The 24,904-nt window shown below is 41.2% G+C and overlaps 1 protein-coding gene across 2 annotated transcripts in view; it reads left to right on the top strand.

Annotated features, from left to right (window-relative positions):
* Positions 1-16,170, top strand: part of LRRC3B (leucine rich repeat containing 3B) — a 46,774-nt gene extending 30,604 nt beyond the window's left edge. For both annotated transcript variants that reach the window (XM_067292467.1, XM_067292468.1), the window contains one exon: positions 14,917-16,170. In XM_067292467.1, coding sequence (XP_067148568.1) covers positions 15,080-15,859 — 780 coding nt within the window. In that variant the 5' untranslated portion in view covers positions 14,917-15,079 and the 3' untranslated portion in view covers positions 15,860-16,170. The remainder of the gene's footprint in view (positions 1-14,916) is intronic.
* Positions 16,171-24,904: the final 8,734 nt, after the last annotated feature.

The raw sequence follows: 24,904 nt of genomic DNA, 5'->3' as shown, positions 1-24,904 counted from the left end.
CTTAATTTCAAAAGAATGCTATTCCCTTCATTTATTTGCTCTGCCATTATGCTTCTTTGCTTTTTCATTACTTTTTTTGGAAGAAATTGTGTCAGGAGAGGATATAATAATCTCATTTCACCTTCCACCACCCAAAACATTTTGGGAAAGTACATGGATACAAGGGACACATACTGGCAGACAAAGCAACTCTCATAAATTATATTAAACACACCTCACCAGGAGTTGTTGTTTCAGGAACCAAAGAGGATGAATGGCATCTGTATGCCAAGCACTGGGAATGGTTTCCATTTGCTCCAATGTGATTTTTATACATCTTTTTAGCAACAAACAGATTAGTGACTGGACAAGAATTGCAGTTGACGTGGTAAGGCTAGACATACCAAAGAAAATCCAAGGCCGCCTGAGCTCTTGTGCTGAGTGAAAAAATTCTATTTTATTACTCTCCTGGAATCAGACTAAAATGAGACTAGTAATAAACAACTTCTGTGCTGTTAGCAGGGTGCTTTAACATGCAGGTGGTTTGGAACAGAAGTGAGTGCCTTAAGCATTGTTTTATGGTGTTATGCATTTCAGACTGAAAAATGGCCACAAGCTTTATTACTTTAATATTAACGCTTTTTCATTACTCTCTCTCTCTCTCTCCCTCTTGCAAACTGCTGCATTCATCCATTATAAAGTGGCTATTTCTTTTCCCCTTCAACTGCCATTTTTCACAGTGTGAACAGGGAGAGGCAGGTGGATAGCAGGAGGGACAGTGGAGGACATAGTGGCGCCGCATCTGTTCACAGTTGAAGCCAAAGCTAGGGCTGTTGCCTCATAACCTGTTAACTCATAAAACCCCCCACAATAAAACAAGGAGGGTAGCCTCCCTCTTACTGGTGTGGGATGCTGAGCCATCCAGTCGCTTCTGTGTCGGGATTGCACTGCTTTTTTTTAGTTACCTGCAAAGGGACAGCACCACCAAGAGCATTTTTTCTATTAGGGTTTTCCATCCTTGTCCCTCGTACTCCTTGCTGGCAGGCAGGGAGGTTGTAGTGCAGATGTTGGTATCCATCCTGTCTGAACTCCACAGGTGAGCCCTGGCTGAAGCGGGCCTCCAGGCTCAAGGTGATGGTCACACTTCGTTTCATCTTAAAATAGACTGGCTACCTGGGTGGATTTGCCTGATGGGGGTCTGTGCACTTGTCTCCACCTCTCCCTGTTCAAGCACTGCCTTGTTGTGGCCAGGGTGGCATCTCCAGATGGCCAAGACACCACTGCATTTTGTATTCAGCTTATGCCCCTCTGTCTCACTCAGCAGCTCAGGCACAGCCTCCTTCTATTGCCTGTTTCCCTCCATGCTGTTACAGTGTGGGGACTGGCTCACCTCCATCCAAAATGGTACCAGACTTTTGGTGGATTAATCACAGAACAGAATCACAGAATAGTTGGGTTTGGAAGGGACCTCTGGAGATCATCTGGTCCAACCCCCCCTGCTCAAGCAGGGTCAGCTAGAGCAGGTTGCCCAGGACCATGTCCAGTTGTGTTTTGAATATCTCCGAGGATGGAGACTCCACAACCTCTCTGGGCAACCTCTTCCAGTGCTCTGTCACCCTCACAGTAAAGAAGCTTTTCCTCATGTTCAGACAATTTTCTGTGTTTCAGTTTGTGCCTGTTGCCTCTCGTCCTATCACTGGGCACCACTGAAGAGAGTCTGGTCCCATCCTCTTGACACCCTCCCTTCAGATACTTATACACACTGATAAGATCTCCTCTCAGCCTTCTCTTCTCCAGGCTGAACAGTTCCCACTCTCTCAGCCTTTCCTCATACAAGAGATGTTCCAGTCCCTTAATCATCTTAGTAGCCCTTCACTGGACTTGCTCCAGTAGCTTCATGTCTCTCCTGTATTGGGGAGCCCAGAACTGGACGCAGTACTCCAGATGTGGCCTCGCCAGGGCTGAGTAGAGGGCGAGAATCACCTCCCTCGACCTGCTGGCAATGCTCTTCCTGATGCACCCCAGGATACCATTGGCCTTCTTGGCCACAAGGGCACATTGCTGCCTCATGGTCAACTTGTTGTCCACCAGCACTCCCAGGTCCTTCTCGGCAGAGCTGCTTTCCAGCAGGTCAACCCCCAGCCTGTACTGGTGCATGGCGTTATTCCTCCCTAGGTGCAGGACCCTGCACTTGCTTTTGTTGAACTTCATGAGGTTCCTCTCTGCCCACCTCTCCAGCCTGTCAAAGTCCCGCTGGATGGCAGCACAGCCCTCTGGTGTACCAGGCACTCCTCCCAGTTGTGTATGATCTGCAACCTGCTGAGGATGCATTTGGTCCCATCTTCTAGGTCACTGATGAAGAGGTTAAGAAGTATTGACCCCTTTATCAACCCCTGGACCCAGTATTGATGTTGTGCCACAGGTGGCCAGCATACAGCTGTCTAAAACAGGAGATGGGTGATGCTGGAGGAGGTGCCAACAGAGGGAGGCTTTGCCTACAGGGCAGCAGGAGAGGTGGTTTTAGCGCTGCTGGTGAACCAGCAGACAGACAACGTTGATAGTGTGGATGGCAGGGAACGGGTCCTCCCATGCTCCTTTGGAGATGAGATCCAAGGGCTGTGATTGCTGTAGGCAGCTGGGATCATTCATTTCCACTGCATTTGCCATGTTGTGTCCTGACTTTGAGCTTGGGGCATATTGACTACCTTGTGCAATAGGGACAGTGGATATGGGAACTCGTAGGGCACGGAGGACTTGGGGAGGAAGAGGGTGAGCATGCAGAGCACGGCAGGCAGAGGGGTGAGTGAGAGGGTGCTTTAAAATTAGGAAACAAATATTAGCAACTTGTAAACAGTTCAGCATAGAATTTGCCCTGCTTTCCCCTGCAATTTAGATGAACAGAGTAAGGATTTAAAAGGAAAACCAATCCTTCAATTCCCTTTCCCATTCTAAATACAGCAAGTTAAGTTTATCTCAGTGCCAGTACTAACTGTAACCAGTTAAATTAGACTTCCTGTTGGCTCTGCTTGGTTTTTACTTTTCAACAAGCCTTAGTAAAATAAATCATGTCCCACTTGTCTTTAAATTTCATTATCATGACCTAACTTAATTTGCTATAAATTATTTCTACCTGAGCTTCTTCAGCTGTGAACTTGCAGCCTCCAGTGTCTTGCTCATTGGATCATTGCCCAGCTAATCAAGTTCTCTTTTTTCTTCACAACTCCTGCTTTTTGTATCAGCTAGCTCCGCCAAAGTCAACTTGGCTGTATAACCTCCATGGGGACACACAAATAGCTGAAATATTCTTGTCTTTAAAATAAGGGGTTTATTGAACTGAGTTTGAGACTCTTCCTGTTGTGCTCCAGTACTGCTAATAAAGACATCTTTTCCTTTAGAATAAGAGTGACCTCGGTGGTTTGTTCTCATCTTGGAGGCAGCCATTGCAATGCTTCTTTTTGCTATCTAGCAGCTTTTCTTTTCTCCTTGTGACAAATGACTGACTAGAAAATCTCTGCTTACTCAATATCTAGCAGCAGCGTCTTGGTTTTTAGTACAGCAAGACTTCATGACTGATGAAGACTGGTGTTTATTTTCACTGAGAAATGCCAATCCATTCTTCTTTAGAGCTGTTCCTATTATTTAGCAATTGTTGATAAACAACTTTTATTTCAGCCCTCTGAATGTTTAAGGCATGCCTCTCACCAAGCTGCTAAATTGCAACCAGGCAAAATATTTTGCTGAATAAGGGTCAGAGAACCTTTAGAGAATTTCAGTCTCCTACATCAAGTTGTAATATCAACTTGCTATGATTACATGTCCTCAGAAGAAAAACTTATACTATAAGCTTTATCTGAGTTTGGAAAAATACTGTATGGTTTTAAAAAATAAAAGGATTTTACCTGACTTCTTGGGAGACTTTTGGTATGATCCAGAGCAATCATTTCAAAATGAAAACATGTTGATGTTGCTTAGGTGAAACACCTGTAATTTGCCAAGTCCTTTAATGGCAGCTGAGTGCCTGATGGAACTCACCAGTGTGTTAAAGAACAGCCGGTGTTTCTCATCCTCATTTGGAGTCAGGTGGTAACATACAACATTTCTGGTGAGCAGCATAATAATACCTTTCACTACAGCCTTTCTTTTGGAAATCCGTGTAATTCCTGCTTAGTGTCTAGATCCGGATGGAGTGGGCATTTCTGTTAGAGTGGTTTCTTCCTGAAAAAGAGATTTTAACTATTTATATATATATATATGTATATAAATTTTAACTATTATTTATATTTAACTATTATGCTGGACTTCGACAGAATTGAGTTTTCTGGGTGCGTCCAAACCCCTTTGAAGGCATCCTGGCACCTCCTGTTGCTCGCCTTGGGCACACAACAGTCTCCTGGGTTCTGACATGCTTTAGGCTGACCTAAATTACTGGGCGCGATATGAGGTTTACTGGTAAAATAACATGTCATGCAATAGGCAGGGGATCAGATTAGATGATCTAATGGTTCCATCTGGCTTTAAACTCTTGTGCTGGCAGCATTTCACTAATTAAGATGGTATTAAAGCTTTCTGCTACTAGATTTCACTTGTCTGGGAGATCCTCAGCTGAAACAGAGCTGTAGAGGTTGTGTTTGCGCTATCCTTTTTCTTGGGCACTAGTGCTGATAGCAGCCGTCAGAGCTAAAAGTGACTGGTAGGTCCTGATGGGAAACTGCTAGTCTTGCTTTCATAGAAGTACAAAAGCTGCATGTCTAATTCTTCCAGACTATCTCATGTTCAGCTTTTAGAAGTATAATGATATTTAAATATAGAAATAAAATCTATTATTAGCCAGGTACTGTGGCATACATTGAAAGAGAAGAGATACGTTTTTCTGGAAAGCTGATGAAAAAGAAATTACAGTTATTTGAAGCTGCTCATGGATTAAAGTATTAAAAGTGCAGATGTGGTCTTACTGGTGTGCAGTTTGACACAAACCACACATTATAGAAGAGGCTTATGATACCTTTGCTTGACATCTGCGTAGAAACAGGAAGTATATATATGTGTGTTGTTGTAGATGTACTCTTTGCTCTCTTGGCTGTGCAGGTGCTTATGTGCAGGTTTTATAACCATTAACCCAGCCAGACCAGCATCACTGATCAACATGTTTCTTTGGCAAGTCCGAATGGCTTGTAGTTAACTCAGTGTGGCCCTTGATTCCAGAAGGTCATTTGGATGTCTTCTCAAAATTGCTTAATTGCTTATTGATCTCATAATTATTCCATATTTGCTGTCCCTTTCTCTATTTTCTGAAACTCATTGTTACTTCACTATTTTAATTTCTTTAGTAGAAACTTGGGGTGCTGAGCCTTCATTTTAATTTTGGAGCTTTTAACTGGGAAATTTCAAACTCAATAGGTCTCCTTTGTTTAAAAACCTTACACATTCCAATTTTTTGCTTTTTTTTAATCAGACACTTTGCTTTTGAATGCCTCTTGTCTCTTAAAGGTCCTGTTATTCTACAGCTAGCAAATTTTGAAGCACAGGGAGCTGAATTAATAACTGCCGAGGTACTCTTCTAAAGTGTCATCCCCGATTGTTAATTTAGCTTGTGTTTTCTTTTCCCCCCTTTCAGACTTTTTCTTACAGAGTAATTGTTCTGGGAATATGTTCCTTTTCTTTGTGTTCTCATATTGTGAATATTAATCAGATTGTTTCATTTCAATAGTACTTCTGTCCTGGCTTCTTTCCTTACAAATTCCTTGTGTTGTGGATTATCACTCTGTATTCATGTCACTGGGCAGTTGTGCATGGAAAGGATCAGCCTTGGCCTCCCATGACTTAACACAGGGGTAATGTAGATCCCAATTAAAAGCAAGAGTATGTGAAAGTAGATACTAAACTACCTTGGTGGCACTTTCTGCTCACATCTGTATTTCCATGAGGGGGTCTAACCCAAGAGATGGCCTAATTTGCCATGACCTGTAGCAGTTCGTTGGGAGCTCTTCTGTGGCAAAGGATCAGATGGAAGAAGCAGCTTTCAGCCATGCTCTGGTTCATTTTCCTGCTCCCTTCCCCATCTTTCTTTGGAGTCTGTAACAGCTTATTCCTTCCAGGACTCCCCAGTGCCAAAGTATCTTCAGACAGCAGCTGTCTTGCTGGTTGCTTCATGCAACCATAGCCAACTTTACAAAGCCGCTAGCATGTTCCTTGCTGAACGCTCCCTTCAGGTTTGCAAGCTTATTTCTGCCTTGCTGACTTTATTATTAGCACAGCTTCCCTAGTCTAATTACAGTGATGCCTTTTCTCTCTTCCCACTGTCTAGTAAGTTGCAGGAGCATTTGGATGAACCTGAAATGAGCCTGAAGGTAAAAGTAGGCAGAACCAAATAAATTCCTTTAAAAGCGAAGGGAAGGTCTCTTGACAGTCTGGACCTTGCTCATCTTCTGCAGGGTGGTACCTCAAAGGACTGTTAGGTTGTGATAATGCATTTCCTTTTGCAGGGCATTAGATTTGCACTTCGCAAAATAAGAATGAGATTTTCATTTGGACAAGGATACCATCTGCAGTCACCAGATGCAGTTATCAAGATTAAATTGCAAGACTTGTCGCTGATTATGCTGATAATCATTGAGGTGATCGGTGTAATTATCTTGAGATCAAGAAGCCATTTTCTGTATGATATGGTATTGCAGAATTAAGTTGAAGGAGCATCCATCATTAGCTACTGGGTAGAGCCAGGATACAACTCGGACGGATCACTGGTCTTTTTCACTTTGATGATCATATTCTTTTATAATATGGGAGAAAAATAGATCAGCAAATATTGTGAAATTGAGCTTTTGTGTTGAAAACATCTTCCATTGGATTCTATTGGATCTGGTCAAAACCTGCTGCATTGCCTGGTTGTGAAAGGCTTCTGTGCATTCAGTTCATAACCAGGATTTAAAACAGAATTTAGTCTGGCTCTCTTTACCTGAGGAAGGCAAAGTGTTTCCATTTAAGGTTATTTTAACCTTTAAGAATATATACATTTTTTCTAGTGTAGATCATCTGGAGGATTGACTCAGCTGCTGTTGATAAGGGTTTTATTGCCAGAACAGAGTATGGCTGAGACTTAGTAGAATATGATCCCAAACTCTAAAAATGGTTCTGACTCTAATGCACACTAATAATTAATCTAGAAACAAATGAGATAGCTTTGGGGAACTCTTTATAGTCAGTCTACAGACAGTTGTTTGTCAGTGGCAGAGCATTTCCCTTTAGCAGCTGTAATATGGCTCTTCATGTGCTTATATAGTTATAAAAAACATTTTGAAGATATGCTTGCAGAGGAGTGGCTGGTGTACTTTGAGCCTTTGTTCAGTCTTCTGTAGATTGTCAAGCCAATTTCTTGCAAATATAATGTGTTCAAATGATGATATTTAGCTTATATCTTATGCTTCTCACTTTTAACTTCCTTCATGTTTCCATTGCCTTTGTGTATATAATGTTTTGGTTCCTTTTCAAATGGCATAGATACACATACAAACTGTTGTTTACATTTTACAGCAGGGTATATTGCTTAGGGAGGGGATGGGAGCCTTTTGTAGTCTAAATCATAGAAAGAGGATGCAGGAAAAAAACACAAGTGATAGTGACAGTGGAAGACAGGGGAAGAATAAAACCATATTCGGTCATTGTCAGGACTTGAAAGAAAGAGGTCTAAGAGCTCTTCCTTCAATTTCCATCAAGCATATCCAGTTTCATTCGAAGGAATGTGTTGCCACAGAAGACTTCCAAGAGCAAAGCACCATAGGAAAGATAGAAGGAGATAATTGCTAATATTCTTCTGTCATGGAGCTGTTCTTATATCTGCTAAGCCTCACACAATTATTTATCACTTGAGAGTTATAAAATAATTTCTGACTTGAGATGAAAAGGGAGAAAAGTCAAATACATTTTTTGACATAAACCCAACCCATCAATCTTAAAGTGCTGATTCATTTGCCCACACAGTATAATTAAGCAAGCTGTTAATCTGTAATAAGGAGTGATACATTGTGGTCTCACAATCAGAAAGTAATTTTAGCTTAAAATGTTCATTTGGCTCTCCTTAACCATTTTATTACTCTGTAATTGTTTAAGAGAAAGTATTCATAGCTGTAAGATCTGTAAACTTTTACCTACACAATTCACTTCTACAGCTAGAAATGTTTTGCCATGAACAGTTGTTAAAAGGATGCCTATAGAGGAAGGTTTGGGGGAAGAAAATATCCACTGAGATTGAGTCCTGTCTTAAAGGAGAATATTGTAGTTTGAGTACATTTGGTGTTTCATTAGATAATGAATCCGTTATGTATTTGAAGTTCAGGCTCACACTGATTAATCATGACATTTCTATTCATTGAATCAGTGATCTTCTGAGCTCTTTTCTTCCCCACCTCATTTGCTGTTGGCTTCTATTAATTTTTTTTCTTACTGCTTTAGGATTTCATCTTGCCATGTTCTGAGATCCTGAAAATCTTCCACTGCCAGAGACTTTCATCTGGGGATTTCAATCACTTGGCGCCTTGCAAGCAGCTCTTGGCATCTCTGTGGCTTGGTGCTTTATAGCGTTTTCAGTACCTGCCTTCAAGGTAGCTGTGCTCCGAAGCGGTCAGCCAGCCACACAGTATTTGAGGAAAACCAGGGAGAGATGTTGGAAAGACGGAGGTTGCCAGCACCCTGGGTCCAGAGCGTCGAGACCAGATTCTTGTTTTATACGCTAAACTGAATTGTTCCCTGAGGGTGTCTCAGGGCTGCAGAAAGAGCTGGACAGCCCGACCCTGAGTCTCTGTGCAGCTGGTGAGATTGCACTTGACTGCAGTATGTACCACGATGGCTGCCTCTGATAGTAGACAGGCTGCATTTTTTAAAGGAATTTTAAATTAATTTGTCTGGAGGAATTCACTTGATAGCCATGAAGTTCGCAGTTCTGCAGTGAGCAGATAGCACAGAGATAAAAAGCAATTGCTGTGTTTTCCTTTGGATCCTGCTGCTTTTCCTCAGCTCCAGCTTGCAGGTATTATCACTTACAGGCTCTGTACCCACTCAGTCAGAGGCTCTAAGACAGTCACGCTGCCGTGGTGTAGTTTTATCATTTGTCCACAGGAAGTGAAAAAAACCTTTTTTTATGTGGATTACTGTTATATTGATACCGTCACTTTTGAACAGTTGTTAGTTGGTAGTGACTTCAGGTCACTACCATCCTGGAACAGGTTTAGACTAACACATGGAAGAAGGAGGTTCAGCATTTCCATATCGATTCTCTTGTGTTTTTTAAACAATTGTTGTTAGATTCTGGCTGCAGTGAGGCAAGTGTTGGAGGAGCAGGGTGGGAGATCACGGAGGTTTTTCCTCCCACTGTGCTCGGACCCTGTTGGCACCCAGCAGCTTATGCTGCTCACACACACGTACAGGCCAACCCAGAGAGCAGCTTACTGGGAGGTGTGTGCTTCTGTTTGTGTATTAACCATGGTTTAAGGCAGGTTAAGGATAGGACTATATGGAAATCATTATTTCCATGGATATCTTCCCTGTTTTGATTCTTCACAGGCATGCCATTTACAGTTGCTTGGGAGTAGCGGTGGCTAATCTCTTTTTCTGGTTCAGGATAAATTGTTCTGTCCTCTGTTCCAAAGCAAATTGGACTGTTTGGGTAGGGGAAGCACTTGTGAATTTTAGCCTTCTCTGGCATTACGAATTTTGTCTTCAGCTTATAGCTGCCTTGTCAATACTAATTACAAGGTAGTATATTTAGAGATAAACTAGTGTAAGGCTTTTTATGACAATGGCAAAAAAAGGAGTACAAAGACATAAAATATGCCTCTGAGTATTTGGATGTGGAGAGTAAGGCTGGTTTGTGCATATGCTATAAAAGATTAGCATTACAGGAGACTGAGTTCAAGGAAAACAATCCATTAAAAATAAAGAGTTAATCCATTTTCTATTTCAGTGGGTAATTTCCTAGATCAGATTTAAAACGAATGTATCCAATATAGTGAAGTTAAGACCTATTTTAATAGAGAAGTAGGAGACCAGATTTATCAATGAACATGTCTTTTCTATCTATCAAGATAGTGAATGTCTTTAAAAAAAAAAAAAGTAATAATAATAATGGCAGACCTTTCAAAACTGTAAAACATCTCAGTAATTGACTGGAAGTCAGATAAAACAATGATCTTGTTACAATGTTCCCTTTTAATGGATTCTTAGTTTTAAAATTTTAATATTTATTCAAAGTGCAAGTTTGCCCTAAAGGATGTCTAAAAAAGGGCCCTTTTTAGAGGATTCTTTTTTTCCTGGGCTTTTCTAATTCCATATCAAACTTCTGCAGTTTACAAGTGAGAAGGTTGTTAGTCTAAATGTCAGGAGTTTTCTTGGACTAGGCTTGAAAAGTCAAGCTTTTTTTTTTTTTTTAGGGATCCATTGAAGGCTTACTGGGTGTGCAGCTGTAGCTGAGAGTATGGTTTGAAAATGGTTGCGTTGCCCTCACAAGCATAAGGGCAGTTTGCAAAATCCCATGCAGGCAGTCCCTCTCCAGGCTAGAGGGCCAGCAATTACTCACAGGGGTGCCTTTATTATTAATTGAAAAAAAGCAGTGAAATGGACTCTGTGTGGAGATCTGTTATGCCATTTGGGATCTGTGTTCGAATCAGGACTTTTCAGGGTGCTGTGCCTAAAGCTATCAGGCAAGCGTCTTACTTTTCAAGCTGTAAATCACTGGAAGAACGGTATGGATGGGTTTTTTCCAAGGTAGGCGGACTGTGCAGTGGCACACTATGGCCAACATCTTCTTGGGAAGTTGAGCTGTACTTAATTTTTCCACACTGTTCTTTCTGGAAGTAGAAAAGAATAGGCAGATTGAATGGGATCATTAGGCAGCCATGAGGCTACCCCCTGTGGCTGATCTGTTAGGCTTCTTCCTGTTCCCTCTTCCCTTTCTTGCTTTCTCATTTGAGCATGTACACTTCAGTGACAAAAAAATTCCTCTCTAATCTTGGCAACTTCAGTAACCACAAATACAAACTGTGGGCCCAGATGCTGAGCATCTCTAGTTAGCTGTAACCCCATGGACACCCCTGGAGTGACAGAGGCAATCTGTTTTATCAAGGGATTCAGCTTTGAAGGCATGAAGAGAGGTTATTCCAGTACCTTATGTTGTTAAGAGAAATGAAACTGGTATCGCTGAATTTCCATCACAGTGTGGTGTGTGTGCCATCCTGCACTCTGTGCACGTGACAAGAAGATGGTGGCGTTGCACAAATGCCAGTGAAGAAACAATTTAGCTTAGGGAATCTGCACAGATGGTTGTGCATGAGATGGAAATGTCTCTTGGCATAAGAGACCAGCAGCGAGAACTGTTTGTAGCCAGACTTTCTGACCCTAGAAGTCATGTAAAAATCTGTAGGGGGCTGACAGCTATGCTCTCCCTTTCACACTGTGCCCTCAGACTTGACTTCCCAAGCTTGCCTTGCCCCTGCGCTCTCACCACCTTTCCCCAGGATCCCAGTGCTAATGTGATTACCCCTAGCATCCTTCATACTTTTGGGACAGTGCTGCAGTCCCTCTTCATCTTCTGGGCACCTTCCGTTCTTCTCTGCCGCTTCGTCTTTGTAACTCCCTCTGTGACCTTTGTGACCCTGCAGTGTTTGGCTTATACCTTAGGTTCTCTATGTTTGTACTTGTGTTTTAGAAATGCATACAAAATGCCTTTTCATACCATGCTGGTTGTCTGTGCTTTTAGCATTGCTCTCCTTTCCCTCTGCCTTCAGTTACTATTTAATTTATTTTTCAGTGCTCTTTTTATTCACAGTTTTCTAATTCATTCATATACTTATTTTAAATCAGTCTTCCATCCCTTTCTCTGTAGTCTTCTAGTTATCTTTCTGTCTGCTGTGTATCTTTTGTCTTTATTCCAACCTCTGCTACCTTCTTCTGTATTTAGTATGTTCCTGTTGGAGAAAATTTGATGGATGCCCAAGAAGCCGCAGATCTTCCTTTTGACATTACAAAAGATCAGATTCTAGTTTTGTTTTCTTTTGTTGCAGTCAGTAGGATAATTATGAGTCAAAGAAGTCCTCAGTATGAGTATAGTGGTAGAACCCAAACCACAGATATCCCTTGGATCAGATATTCTGATTATGGAAGTAAACAAAGCTCCACTTCCCCTGACTGATGCTCTGTCCCATTGGATTGCTTCCAGTTAATTTGCTGAGAAGTTGTTATGCTTTATTCTTGCTCAGCTAATACATTTGTTGCCTGAATTGTTAACTAGAGTTTTCAACTTGTATTTGCTCTTTCTAACAACTTAAAACATTGAGAGTTTTTCTCTCTGTTTACCCATTTACTTTGTTTTCTCTTTTGAAGAGGCGTTGCTTCATTAAACACTTCCCTGCTCAATCTGTAATGTATGATCCTACTTTCTCCGCTCTGAACATATTAGTACATTAAAGGAGAAGGACTTCATTTGTCTTCAGTGGGATGAAGATGTTTCACATTATCTTTTGTGCATGAGGCCTCTTTGATACAGTAATATGCTAAGAACACTTTATGATTTGGGGTGATTTTTTTTTCCGACCAGGATGTTCATAATTTTTTTTAGCCTATACTGATATGAATATAACGTTTGGTCCTCACACACTGGTGAGATGAGTGTGATGTTTGTTGTTCTACAAAATGAAGCACCTGAAACTACTGCAGGCCTTTGCAAAGAGCCCTCAGGGTCCTTTCAGCTCAGTCCGTTTCTGCAATATGATTCTAGTATTGCTAGTGAAAAACCACTGTGCATAAGTAGTAGGTGGTGAGGGCATTCTTGGTGACCCCATCATGCTTGACAATGATACGGGTAACTTATCTGCTCTTACTTTTGGTTCAGCACAGTCGTGAGACACATAAACATGAGGGGGGGAAAACAATATATGGCCATTTTTGCAGGGAACAGGCCTTTGTGCTGCAGCACCCAGCGCTGCTGGAGGGAAAAGCAGATTGCCAGTGTGGAGCTGCCAGAGCAAGCAGCTGACGGCTCCAGCTTGGCCTCAAAATGGGCTGCACATTTTAGCAAGTACTTAACACTTCTTGGCAGGCTGGGAAAAAACAACTTCTGTAGCTTGCTCCTTCCGCAACGAATTTCTTTCTGCTCTGATCTGAAGACTATGCACCACAGTGACCAAAAACAGTTTTAGGGAGACATGGCAAGGATGCACCCAGTGCAACAGTAAACCCTGTTTGCAGGACTCTAGCAGAGATGCTGCCTCACCTCCCTTTCCTCATAGGGAATTCATAATCTGCTTACTCCCCTTCATAACGGTTTTACATTTTCTCTTATGAAGTTACTAGAGAAGAGAAATTGCTAACAAGTTTTTATTTTTGCTTTAGAGTAGAAGATAGTGATTTCCCTTTTATGGAATCCAAGTGTAAACTTTCTGTTTAGGGTCTCAGGCAGTCTCTCTCTTGATCAATAATAAGTTTAAGAGTAGTGGTGATGCAGGAGGTTGCAGTGAAAGTTTTTTGAACTCTTGCCATTCCCCAGCCATAGCAATGGGGTATTCATACATAATGTACTTGCTGTCAAGTTGGGTTTTTCTGGTGGGGCAACCGACGTACTAAGCATCAGCAAAAGAGTTAAATAAAACTTACATTATGGGTCTAAAATACTCCATGACAGATCTGATCCATGGTGTGCTGATGTGCCAGAAACTACAGTTAGTGCGTGAATTCTACAGTTCTGCAGGCAAAAATGACTGCGATACAATTTTGTCTTTTTTCTTGTAGGATCACAAACGTCCTCCCTGTAGGGATTGTGCTGTTCAGTGAACTACACTGTGGGTTTGAGAAAAAATTCATTTATATGTAAATACAACCTGAAGGCTGCAACTATCCAGGCTGCAACAGAGACAGAGGGCATGTACATGAAAACAAATGGGCCTGTTGTGGTTAGAAATTCATAGTTTACCATAACAGGGGGAAAAATAAATGAGGCTGTCTTTGAAACCTTATAGGTCAGCATTTCAGACTTCTGTATTTGTGTTCCAATTAAAGGAGAAAACAGAAAAGCTTCTGGATATTTACTATTTTTAAGCCAACTTGAGAGAGGAAAAGCAGGAACAATAATTTTCCTATGTTCTATTAGCATATTGTATGCCGTGAAAGAGATATTTTGTTCTGTTCACATGCATAGTTGTGTATGAGGTTTATTTGGTTTTTAGATTAGAGATTCTGGTATTTGTTTACTTCTTTTTGTTAAATGAGTAGAAAATATTCAAGAAAACTTATTTCTGTGAGTCTTGCAGCAGTATCTAGCAAGTACTGTGAGGTACAAGAAATACAATATTCACAAGCAAAAAGGAAGAGGGAGACAAGCAAGGAGAGGATGGATTTTTGTGGTGTCTTCCAGCAGTATTTGGTTTACTTAATTTTTAATTGTTCATTGATTTAGTAAAATATGTTTCCTTTAATTGCTTTAATTTGGATTTAAAATATCATAAATTATTTTGAGATAAGTTTATGTAAACCACCACAAATACCTGATTTAGTTGTTATTGTTGCTGGAGATCCGACTCTAACTCCTATTAATGCATCTTCTACTCCAGTAAGGAAAAAATGTAATTCACTTTTATGGCTGTTGTTTTAGGAAGGTCTGCAATTAAAAAAAAAAAAAAAAAAACAGTGACTCCTAATAAGTATTAAAGCCCAAACTACTGCAATTTGGAGTAAGTGTAGTCTGTCCTCTTAAAGATGTGCTGGGGATTTATGTACTAAACTCAGATTAATGCTAATAGGAGCTACCTGAATAAATCCTCTGGTGCACTGGTAGGATGGGATAGTAGATCATTCAGCGGTGCCTTTCACTTTGCCTACTTTTTTTTTTTTTTTTAATGGAAACAAAATCGGGATTAGAGTTTATAGTATAAGGAACTTTTCTTTTCTTCTCCATAGGTGTGCTTTTAAGAAGAATATTGACCATGAGGAAACGCACATGTTAGGCCGTTTTTACTAATCCCACTGAAGAAAATGAAGCTACATTTCAGCTTTGCGGAGCCTTTTCCCACCACCATTGGCTGAATGAGAAATGGTCGTGTGATTATGCTGACATCCCAGCATGCATCTGGTAGACCTGTGGTTAACTCGTTCCCTCTCCATGTGTCTGCTCCTACAAAGTTTTGTCCTCATGATACTGTGCTTTCATTCTGCCAGTATGTGCCCAAAAGGCTGCCTTTGTTCTCACTCGGGAGGTTTAAACGTCAGCTGTAGCAATGCAAACCTCAAGGAAATACCCAGAGATCTTCCTCCAGAAACAGTCTTACTTTATTTGGACTCCAATCAGATAACCTCTATCCCAAATGAAATTTTTAAGGACTTGCATCAACTGAGAGTCCTCAATTTATCAAAAAATGGGATTGAATTTATAGACGAACATGCCTTTAAAGGGGTGGCAGAAACCTTGCAGACTCTGGATTTGTCTGACAACCGGATTCAAAGCGTGCACAAAAACGCTTTCAACAACTTAAAGGCCAGAGCCAGAATCGCAAACAACCCTTGGCACTGTGACTGCACGCTGCAGCAGGTGTTGAGGAGCATGGCGTCCAACCACGAGACCGCCAACAACGTCATCTGTAAGACATCTGTGTTAGACGAACACGCTGGGAGACCCTTCCTCAACGCGGCCAATGATGCTGACCTCTGTAACCTTCCTAAAAAGACTACTGATTACGCCATGCTGGTCACCATGTTTGGCTGGTTCACCATGGTGATCTCATACGTGGTTTATTATGTGCGGCAAAATCAAGAGGATGCAAGGAGGCACCTTGAGTACTTGAAATCCCTGCCAAGCAGGCAAAAGAAACCAGATGAAGCCGATGACATTAGCACTGTGGTATAGTATTCTGAACGTAATGACTGCCTTTGCAATGGAAATTAGGTTTGGAGGACACTAAAACCAGAGGTTTACTTCTAATGCTCATTGTAATCGTTAAGACTTTTTTTTTTTCTTTTCAGTTTAACTGAATTATGCCACTGTTGAGCTTTCTAACAGAGAGTCTTGTTTGGGCGGTATACTTTAATTGTTTCTCTGGTGGTATCCTAAAGCAAGTGAATTGATCTGTAAAACATTAGTTTAGACCCATTCCACTATTTAATAACGAAATTTATTTTTTTAATTTAAAAACCAAATAAAAGCTGAAATTTGAACCATGTAAAGCAGAGTAATTTATTGCTCAGGAGCCCATCCAGTGGCAGAACAGGTGGTGGGTTATCTGAGACCCGGGGCCTGTCCTCAGGAGCGAGTTGAGGAGCCGGCAAGTGGTGGCCCGTGGGGCGGGCAGGCAGGCTGGCTGGCCACCAGGGTCCCGTGCCCAGGGCAATAGCCACTCGAGCTGCGGGGAGGCCATGCGAAGGAGCCCGCCTTCCAGAATGCCGCGGCCAAGCGGGTGAGTGCACAGGGACACCCGTCATGCCAAAGCTCTCCAGGGGTTTTCTGGAGGCGTCGGTGTTCATAGGGGTATTTGTCTGGCATGGGGAGAGGTGGGGTGGGTGGCAAGGTCTCCTGCTCCCACTTCACCTTTCAGCTGGGGACGTGCCACCAGCTTTCATGTTGCACCCCCTAAGCACCCTGCATGGATGTCCTGCAGCGTCCTGCGAGCTGGGGAGGACAGCGCCAAGGCGAGAGCAAACTCCCTAATACTGATCAAATTAGACTACCAATACTGACAGCAAATAGTTAACTAAAAATTTAAATAAAATTAGGCTCCTCAATCTGCATTTGGGCTCGTCTGCGTGATTTTTTTTTTATTTTATTTTTTTTAGGATGCAGCCTTCTTTAAGCAAAATAAGTGAATATATAGCTTGGGCATTGTGTATCATCAAGAAAGTAGTTTTAGATGATTTTATTGATAAATGCTTAGGAAAATAAAAAGCTCATGCAGTGAAACTCAACCGTGAATATAAATTGAATTTTTTAAAGCTTTGCTGTCTTTGAAAACGTCATGGCTTTCTGTCTTTCACAGATAAACTTTTTAAAGGGAACAAATGCACAAGAATGTATTCCTCTTGTCCTTTATCACCATAGTAAAATGGTACTTATCTCTGGGTCCCTATAGATCCAGTCTGACATTGGAATATGGGTTGTAGAAGTATGCATTAAAAAATGTATAAAGTACTGCTTTGCAAAAACCAGTGTTAGAGGACAACCTTAAAATTTTTTTTTAAATTCCAGAGGGTAATATCTCCCATTAGATTATCCATTATTTCTGTTACAGGTATATTCTTTTAAATTTTAGAAGGCACAAGGTTGTTTATCTTATTTCTTTTAGAACATCTCTAAAATTTATTCCAAACTAGGTGAGACAACAGGAAAGAAAAGACTTAATTCTTTAAATGTGTATGGAAATAGCTTTTTTATGTCGTCCTCATGGGCTGAGTTCTGAGTAGCTGCTCTTCCGATTGATTTAGCTGTTTGCGCTCTTTTATTCCCACAAAAAAAAACTTTCAGTGTTTTTGATGAGCAGTGCTGGAATACTAAGAGTGCTAAGTTTTCTAAACAGCACAGTCCAAAAAATATCTGTTCTGTGACATTTCTGACCCCCCCATTAAGTAAAAATTTTGTTTTTCGAAGAGAGGAGGCTGTTGTTTACACATCCTGCTTAGTTAAAATTTTATAGGTGCCTTTTCCAAGCTCTGTCTTGCTGAGATTTCTGGCATCACAGAGGTGCTGCCCCCAGTAACCCAGGTGGTGCCCACCCACACCACAGCCTGTCGCTGCAGCCCACAGCAGTAAATACAAACATGAATGCGAAGAGCACAGATAAACTGGTGTATTGTACCGGCTGTACATGAAAACTTACTAAACAGAACATATCTGTGAGCAGATCTGCACATGCCACCTGCAGTGCCTCTGTATAGGCTGAGCCAAGTTCTTGCCTGGTACAATTCTCTTAATTTCTGTAAAATCTCCTTTAGGGAAAATTTTATCTTTTCTCTATTGCTGTGTTACCCGAGCAATATTTTGAGTCCCTGCTAGTGTATTTCTTTCCAAAAAAGCAGGGCAGGGGGCTGGCTGAGGAAGAGAGCAAACTGGAGATGCTAACTTAATCTAGAATTCAACACTGTTTATTCCCAAGTAAATACAGAAATTGCTTCACAAGATACTGACAAAATGATTTGAACAGCAACATCTACAAAGATCTTGACAGTCTGCACTTGTAGGTTTTTAAAATTTGATTTCAAGCAGGGTTTTTTTTAAAATCAACTGTCTCCCCAAAAATGAGTGAGAAAACTATCTAAATACTTTTTCTTCAGTTTTTCTCATTTTTCCACTTTGTTTCTTGATCTGTGAGATTGGCTCTGGGACTGGTGCAATTTTACATCAGCTGAGCTTCTGGCTCCACATGTTATAAATCCTGACCAAAAACAATTTAAACTGAGTTAAGCTGTACTCTGTAGAAGGACTTTGGATGGGTGGTTTCATATCAGTTCTCCAGGTCTACTGATTTTCTTTAATTGATTCTCTATCAGACATCTCTTGTCACAGAACTTTCCCTTTTCCTTTTAATGCCGATACTGAAGTCTCCATTTAAAATCTAAAAATCACAGTAATGCTCTGAAAACCAATACATGAAAACCCCTCAAGGTGAATTTAGCTGACAAGGGAAATAAATGAAATTGCTGTTCCTCAGCTGTATTGATTTGACAGTGCTAGTATTCCTGACAACTCAAATATTTGAATTGCGTCTGTTTATTTCACTGAAAAGAAACAGGAAAAAAAAAAAGATAAAACCCTTTAGCATAAGGATATACTCACTTTTATCATGTTTAGCGCACACCTTTCTATCTTTAGTGCACATACCTTTCTATCAAAACTACTGTATGTAGAAAAACCTATGCTGCCCTCAATAGCTAAAACTTTTTAATTTTGATTGCATATCACTTTAAGACTTTGAATTTTAATTCCCTAATCAGTTTTGTTCTAAAAATGAGTAAATCAGTATATTTCTAGCGTTGGTATCTTAGCAGATAAATACAGGTGAAAGGAAATGGAAGTTTCCTTATTCTTAGGAGATAGTATATGAAAGAAAATAAAGAGGGAAGCGTATAACATAGTGATTCTTAATCAGCTTACAAAATAGCCTGAATTAAGATGCTTCAGAAAAGGTAGGGCTAGGGCTCAATAGGTTAAATGTGATTCTTTTCACTACCATGATTTTTATTTTCTTTTTTTCCTTTTCCAGTTTTTGTTCCTACAGGGTGAGTAATGACTCTTAAAGGGTTTTCAACATGAATTTTCCTTTAATGCTAATGCTGATATTTTTTCTCTGCTATTTTTCTGATGCTGTTATTATGCTCTGCGGGTAAGAACTGTGATGGCGCATTTGGGCTGCGTGCATTTAGGCTCATACTTTTATTCTGTTTATTTTATTCTATTCTCAGTTTTGTACTGAAGCAGATACAAATATCTGCACTATTAATGTATGTTGGTGTTTTTAAGTATTCTACAACACAAAAAAAAGCCAGGATTTTTTTCAGGTATTTGAAAGAGAGCCTTTTCTGTAGGCTGTAATATAGATTTCTACCCCCTGATTCTAGTTACAGTCTTCATGCTGCTGTACAGATGGATCCGTGTTCACCACCGAGTGTCTGTGCTTTAGCCTGTGGGAGCAGTTGTCCATGGCAGAGCTGATAGAGACTTTGCAACTAAGGTTCATGTCCTCTTTTGTGGATCAGAGTCACCAGGATTTGACTTGTTTCCAAACAGGATTTCATAAAGCTTCCAGAATTAAATGCGGTGAAAAAAAATGAATAGCTAAACCCCAACTGCCATAACTTTCAGGGACCATGGTCCCTATGGCAGTTTCCAGGGGAGATCGATGCTGTTGGGAGCTCCCTAAGGACAGGTCTTTACCCCAAGTAGCCTTGGATGAGTCCAAAGCAAGCAGCAGGAAAAATTAGTAGGTGGTATGTATGCTGACCCATCTTGCTGAGGAGAGTTACCTGGCAGGCAAAAGACCTCTCGGTGCATATTACTAAGGAAGTGATAGTTTTCAGTTTTCGTTTGCAGCTTCCCTTTTACGTGTGCATTTTTGTTTGATACAGCAACTATAATAGTTTTATAATTCTACCTGTTAATATGGTTAGCGTTTGTCCTCGTGATTGCCTTCAAAGGGACAAACTAAATATGTAGGATCACGGCTACGGAACTGCTGCTACTACAGTTAGAAAACATGGTGAAGTAGGTTGTAGGCTTCCCAGTGAGAAAGTAGAATTCTTTTTTACTGAAAAGGTGCCATACAGAAAACCCACCACAGTATATTTTTAGATTGAAGGGGGTAATGTATAAGCACTAGGAAGCAAGCAAAAAGGGAAAGTAAAAGGACCAGCTAAAGTATAAAGTGCTTGAAGGTATCATGGAGTCTTGCATTATGTTTAAAGGTGCACTGGAGGCTCAGGGTAAATCTAAACCTCCAATTAAAAAGGCTGTCTTTCTGCTCACACACATGCAGAAAAGCTAGCATTGCTAAGAAAAAGTAAATGAGACTCATAGGAGTAAAAACATAATCTTTAAATTGTAGGAGTCAAATCTAAAGGAGGAAAATAGAAGAGGACATAAATTCTGGTGGGGTTAGATGTAAAACCATAGTATGGCAGGCTAACAAAAGCTAATAGAGATGTTTTTTCCAAGCACATTGGGAACAGGAAGCCTGCCTCAGTAGGGCAAAGAGCTAGTCAGGTTATAAAAGGAGCACTGAAGGTAGGTAAGGCAAATGGTCTGAAAGAAACTAAGCTAACATGTGAGAAGGGGAAAAATCCTATGAATTTAGTACTAGTTAAAAGATAGGAAATAAAAGGAAGAAGAAATTGTCTGCTTTGTTGAAGGAGGATGGTTATTGAAATATCTGAGAGGATTATTCCAAAGATCTCAGAATGGGAGCAAAGCTTTCCAGCAAATTTCTGAGGGATCTGGAAAGGGGAGTTAATAATGAGCTGGCCACATTTATAGATGATAAGCAGTTATTCAGGATAGTCCAACCTACAGCTCACTGTGAAGAAATACAGAAGGTTCTCACATTTCTGAGCTGTGAGATGATGATAAAATGAAGGGTGGAGTTAGCATGAAAAACTGTAAAGTGCTGCAGATGGGTTATCCTTAGCTATGAATGCAAGGATATTCTCTAAATTAGCTATCATCACTTGGGAAAAACATCCTTGAGGCACAGTGGGAAGTTCCTCAGTGATCAACAGCAAAAAATTATTAGGAGGGAAATAGACAGCCAAATGGAACAGCACTCAGGCACCATATAAAATCTGTGCACACCCACATCTGGAAGATTGCATTTGGTTCTGGTTCCCCTCTTCTCCAATGAAAAATAGATCTATATACTATATCTAGAAAAGATGCAGAGAAAGACAATGAGATGATCAAGGATAAGAAATGGTTTCCATAGGAGAAGAGATCAAATAGACTGGCTCTCTTCAGCATGGGAAAGAGATGCCAGAGGAAGAGATGATAAAACCTGGAATGATGTGCAAAAGATAACTAGAGAAGGACTGCTCACTGTTTCTTGCAGCAGAAATTAGGGCAATCTGATTTAGAATTATCAGGCAGCAGGTGCTTTTTTAAAAAAACATTTTTTTGTTACAGAGCGTGCATTTAAAAAATACAGGATATCAGAGAGAAGTAAGCCACATGTTCAAAGGTAGGATTCCACAAATTCATGGAAATCAGGGTCGCCAGAGGCTATTTAAACTACCAACATTAGTGTAGGTACAACTCAGCCCAGAAAGCCCCTGATCTGCTTATTCCAGCAGGCGGGGAGGGTTTGCCTAGGAAGGGCTCACAAGTATATGCTCTGTTTCTCATAGTCCTCTCTGAGGGGCTGCCACAATCTGTGTCAAAGAACGGCAGGTAAGCTTGCTTTCACTGCATGTGGCAGCTCTTACATGGCGAGTGGGAAGCCAACTGTGCTGCACTTCCCTCCTTGGGAAGCAGGAGGGGGTCATTTGTGTGGAAAAGGAGCTTTCACAAGGGTAGAATGGGAACGGAGCCCAGGAAAAGCAAAATTGCATTTAACAGTTGGTGTCTTGTTGCAGTGAATCCCAGTGCTAACTGCCAGATAGCATTCAGGCGCTCCGCGCTGAGTTGTGCCGAGACCATGTTAACTAAAGGAATGACAGTTTTTCATCACTAACCTGTGGGAAAGCTATTCAGAGGTCTCCCACAACACATCAAGGGATTTCCATGCTACTCTTCCAGCTCACTTTGTGGTCCATCCCAAAACAATGGGGATTTCCCTACTGGCTGTTTATAAAATCCTAAAGACTTGATTTTTACAAAGAAATCCCTTTTGAGCACTGTCTGCTTTTTCAAGTGAAAACTGCTGTGGTGATTTAATGAGTATGAATACTTCACAGTAAATACCCTAGTGTCTTTAGTTTTTGTTTGCTCTTGAGTCAGTTAATTCAGCAAGCAAAACCAAACAAGCATCAAATACATGCTGTATGTATGTCAATATACAAAGCAGGGTTTTATGTGCACCAATACATATATGAAGAAATACATGTGTAAGTCATTCATATTTCATTCAAATTCTTTCACATTTCCCTCTGGTTAGTGTGAGTGTGGTTGGATACGTACACACGTGCACACAGATAAAACAGGGACCCCTTTGGATGTTTTCATTTTTCCTATTTAATCATGAAACGCATTGCTTTGTTGCTTTGAAGACCAGATTTGTGCTGCTTGTGCAGACCTTTTTGAACACTCTCTTTTCCTTCTGGCGCACAGAAAGCAATACAATTTTCTTGACAGAACAATGTTTAGGTGAATGGTGTAATGCCATTTAACTGAAGCGTGCAAACATGTGACTAGTGTCCCTGGACCGATTTCCCTCTTCTGCATTTCTTAATGTGTAATTCTTGGCATTACTGTATATTTGGCTGTGTTTTTCTCCTAGGAGATAGTTATCCTTCCTGAAGGCATTTTCTTGAGATGGTTCTGAATCTGAATACAGCTGCTAAAACAACAAAAGCTCCAAAATGAAAAATGGATGTTTTTAAGCTGTTGCTTTGAGGTTTCAAAGGCACATTGTGAGTGGTCTGCTTATTTGGTGGGGCAGTTTGCATGCAGAATTCATAAAGACACAATGAACTCCAAGGCCTGTTAGTGGCAGATTAAACTGGGCATTGAGCAAAAAACCCTAACAACAAAAATCCATATGCTGAACAATCTGTTTAGATATCTTTATCCCTCAAAATTGTTAGTTTTTGTCTCATAATCAAAGAGTTTATGATCTCTAGTTTTGCACACAGCTCCTTCTTCATTTGAAAAAATAAGTCTTTTTTAAACACATCTGACCTAACAGTGCTAAATTATTAATATGTAAAAGGCATTAGCTAAGCCCTGTCTGCAGTGAGTTCTGCTTGTATGTCTGTATATCTACATAAAAATACTCATACATATATTAAAAAATATACCTTTTTCCTCATATAGGTGTAGCTATAAGATCATGCTCTTCCAGATCTGCTCTGAAAGATTTTCACAGAATCACAGAATTGCTGAGGTTGGAAGGGACCTCTGGAGATCATCTAGTCCAACCCCCCTGCTCAAGCAGGGTCACCTAGAGCACGTTGCACAGGATCGCGTCCAGGCGTGTTTTGAATATCTCCAGAGAAGGAGACTCCACAACCTCTCTGGGCAACCTGTCCCAGTGCTCTGTCACCCTCACAGTGAAAAAGTATTTCCTCATGTTCAGATGGAATTGTCTGTGTTTCAGTTTGTGCCCGTTGCCTCGCGTCCTGTCGCTGGGCACCACTGGAAAGAGTCTGGTCCCATCCTCTCGACACCCTCCCTTCAGATACTTGTACACGTTGACTCTGCACTGCTGATCACAGCTCTCTGAGCTCTGCTATTCAGCCAGTTCTCAATCCACCTCACTGTCCACTCATCCAGCCCACACTTCCTGAGCTTGTCTATGAGGATGTTCTGGGAGACAGTGTCAAAAGCCTTGCTGAAGTCAAGGTAGACAACACCCACTGCTCTCCCCTCATCTACCCAGCCAGTCATTCCATCAGAGAAGGCTATCAGATTGGTTAAGCATGATTTCCCCTTGGTGAAGCCATGCTGACTACTCCTGATCATCTTCTTTTCCTCCACATGCTTGCAGATGGCCTCCAGGATGAGCTGCTCCATCACCTTTCCAGGGATGCAGGTGAGGCTGACTGGCCTGGAGTTCCCTGGGTCCTCCTTCTTGCCCTTTTTGAAGACTGGGGTGACATTGGCTTTCTTCCAGTCTTCAGGCACCTCTCCTGTTCTCCACGACCTTTCAAAGATGATGGAGAGTGGCTTAGCAATAACATCCGCCAGCTCCCTCAGCACTTGTGGGTGCATCCCATCAGGGCCCATGGATTTGTGGGTGTCAAGTTTGCTTAAATGATCTCTGACGCGATCCTCCTCGACCAAGGGAAAGTCTTCCTTTCTCCAGACTTTCTCTCTTGCCTCCAGGATCTGGGGTTCCTGAGGGCTGGCCTGAGCAGTAAAGACTGAAGCAAAGGCGGCATTCAGTAACTCTTTCTTCCCTGCATCCTTCGTCACCAGGGCACCCACCCCATTCAGCAAAGGGCCCACATTTTCCCTGGTCTTCCTCTTGCTACTGATGTATTTGAAGAAGCCCTTCTTGTTGTCCTTGACATCTCTAGCCAGATTTAATTCCAAACGGGCCTTAGCCTTCCTCGTCACATCCCTGCATACTCTGACAACGTTCCTATATTCCTCCCAAGTGGCCTGTCCCCCTTTCCACTTTCTGTATACTTCCTTCTTCTGGTTGAGTTTTGCCAGGAACTCCTTGCTCATCCATGCAGGTCTCCTGCCTCCTTTGCTTGACTTCCTACTCATAGGGATGCACCGCTCTTGAGCCTGGAGGAAGTGATGTTTGAATAT

This window comes from Apteryx mantelli, chromosome 2 (genome assembly GCF_036417845.1).
Source record: "Apteryx mantelli isolate bAptMan1 chromosome 2, bAptMan1.hap1, whole genome shotgun sequence".
Taxonomy (NCBI): Eukaryota; Metazoa; Chordata; class Aves; order Apterygiformes; family Apterygidae; genus Apteryx; species Apteryx mantelli.
This window is presented reverse-complemented; position numbering and strand designations above follow the sequence as displayed.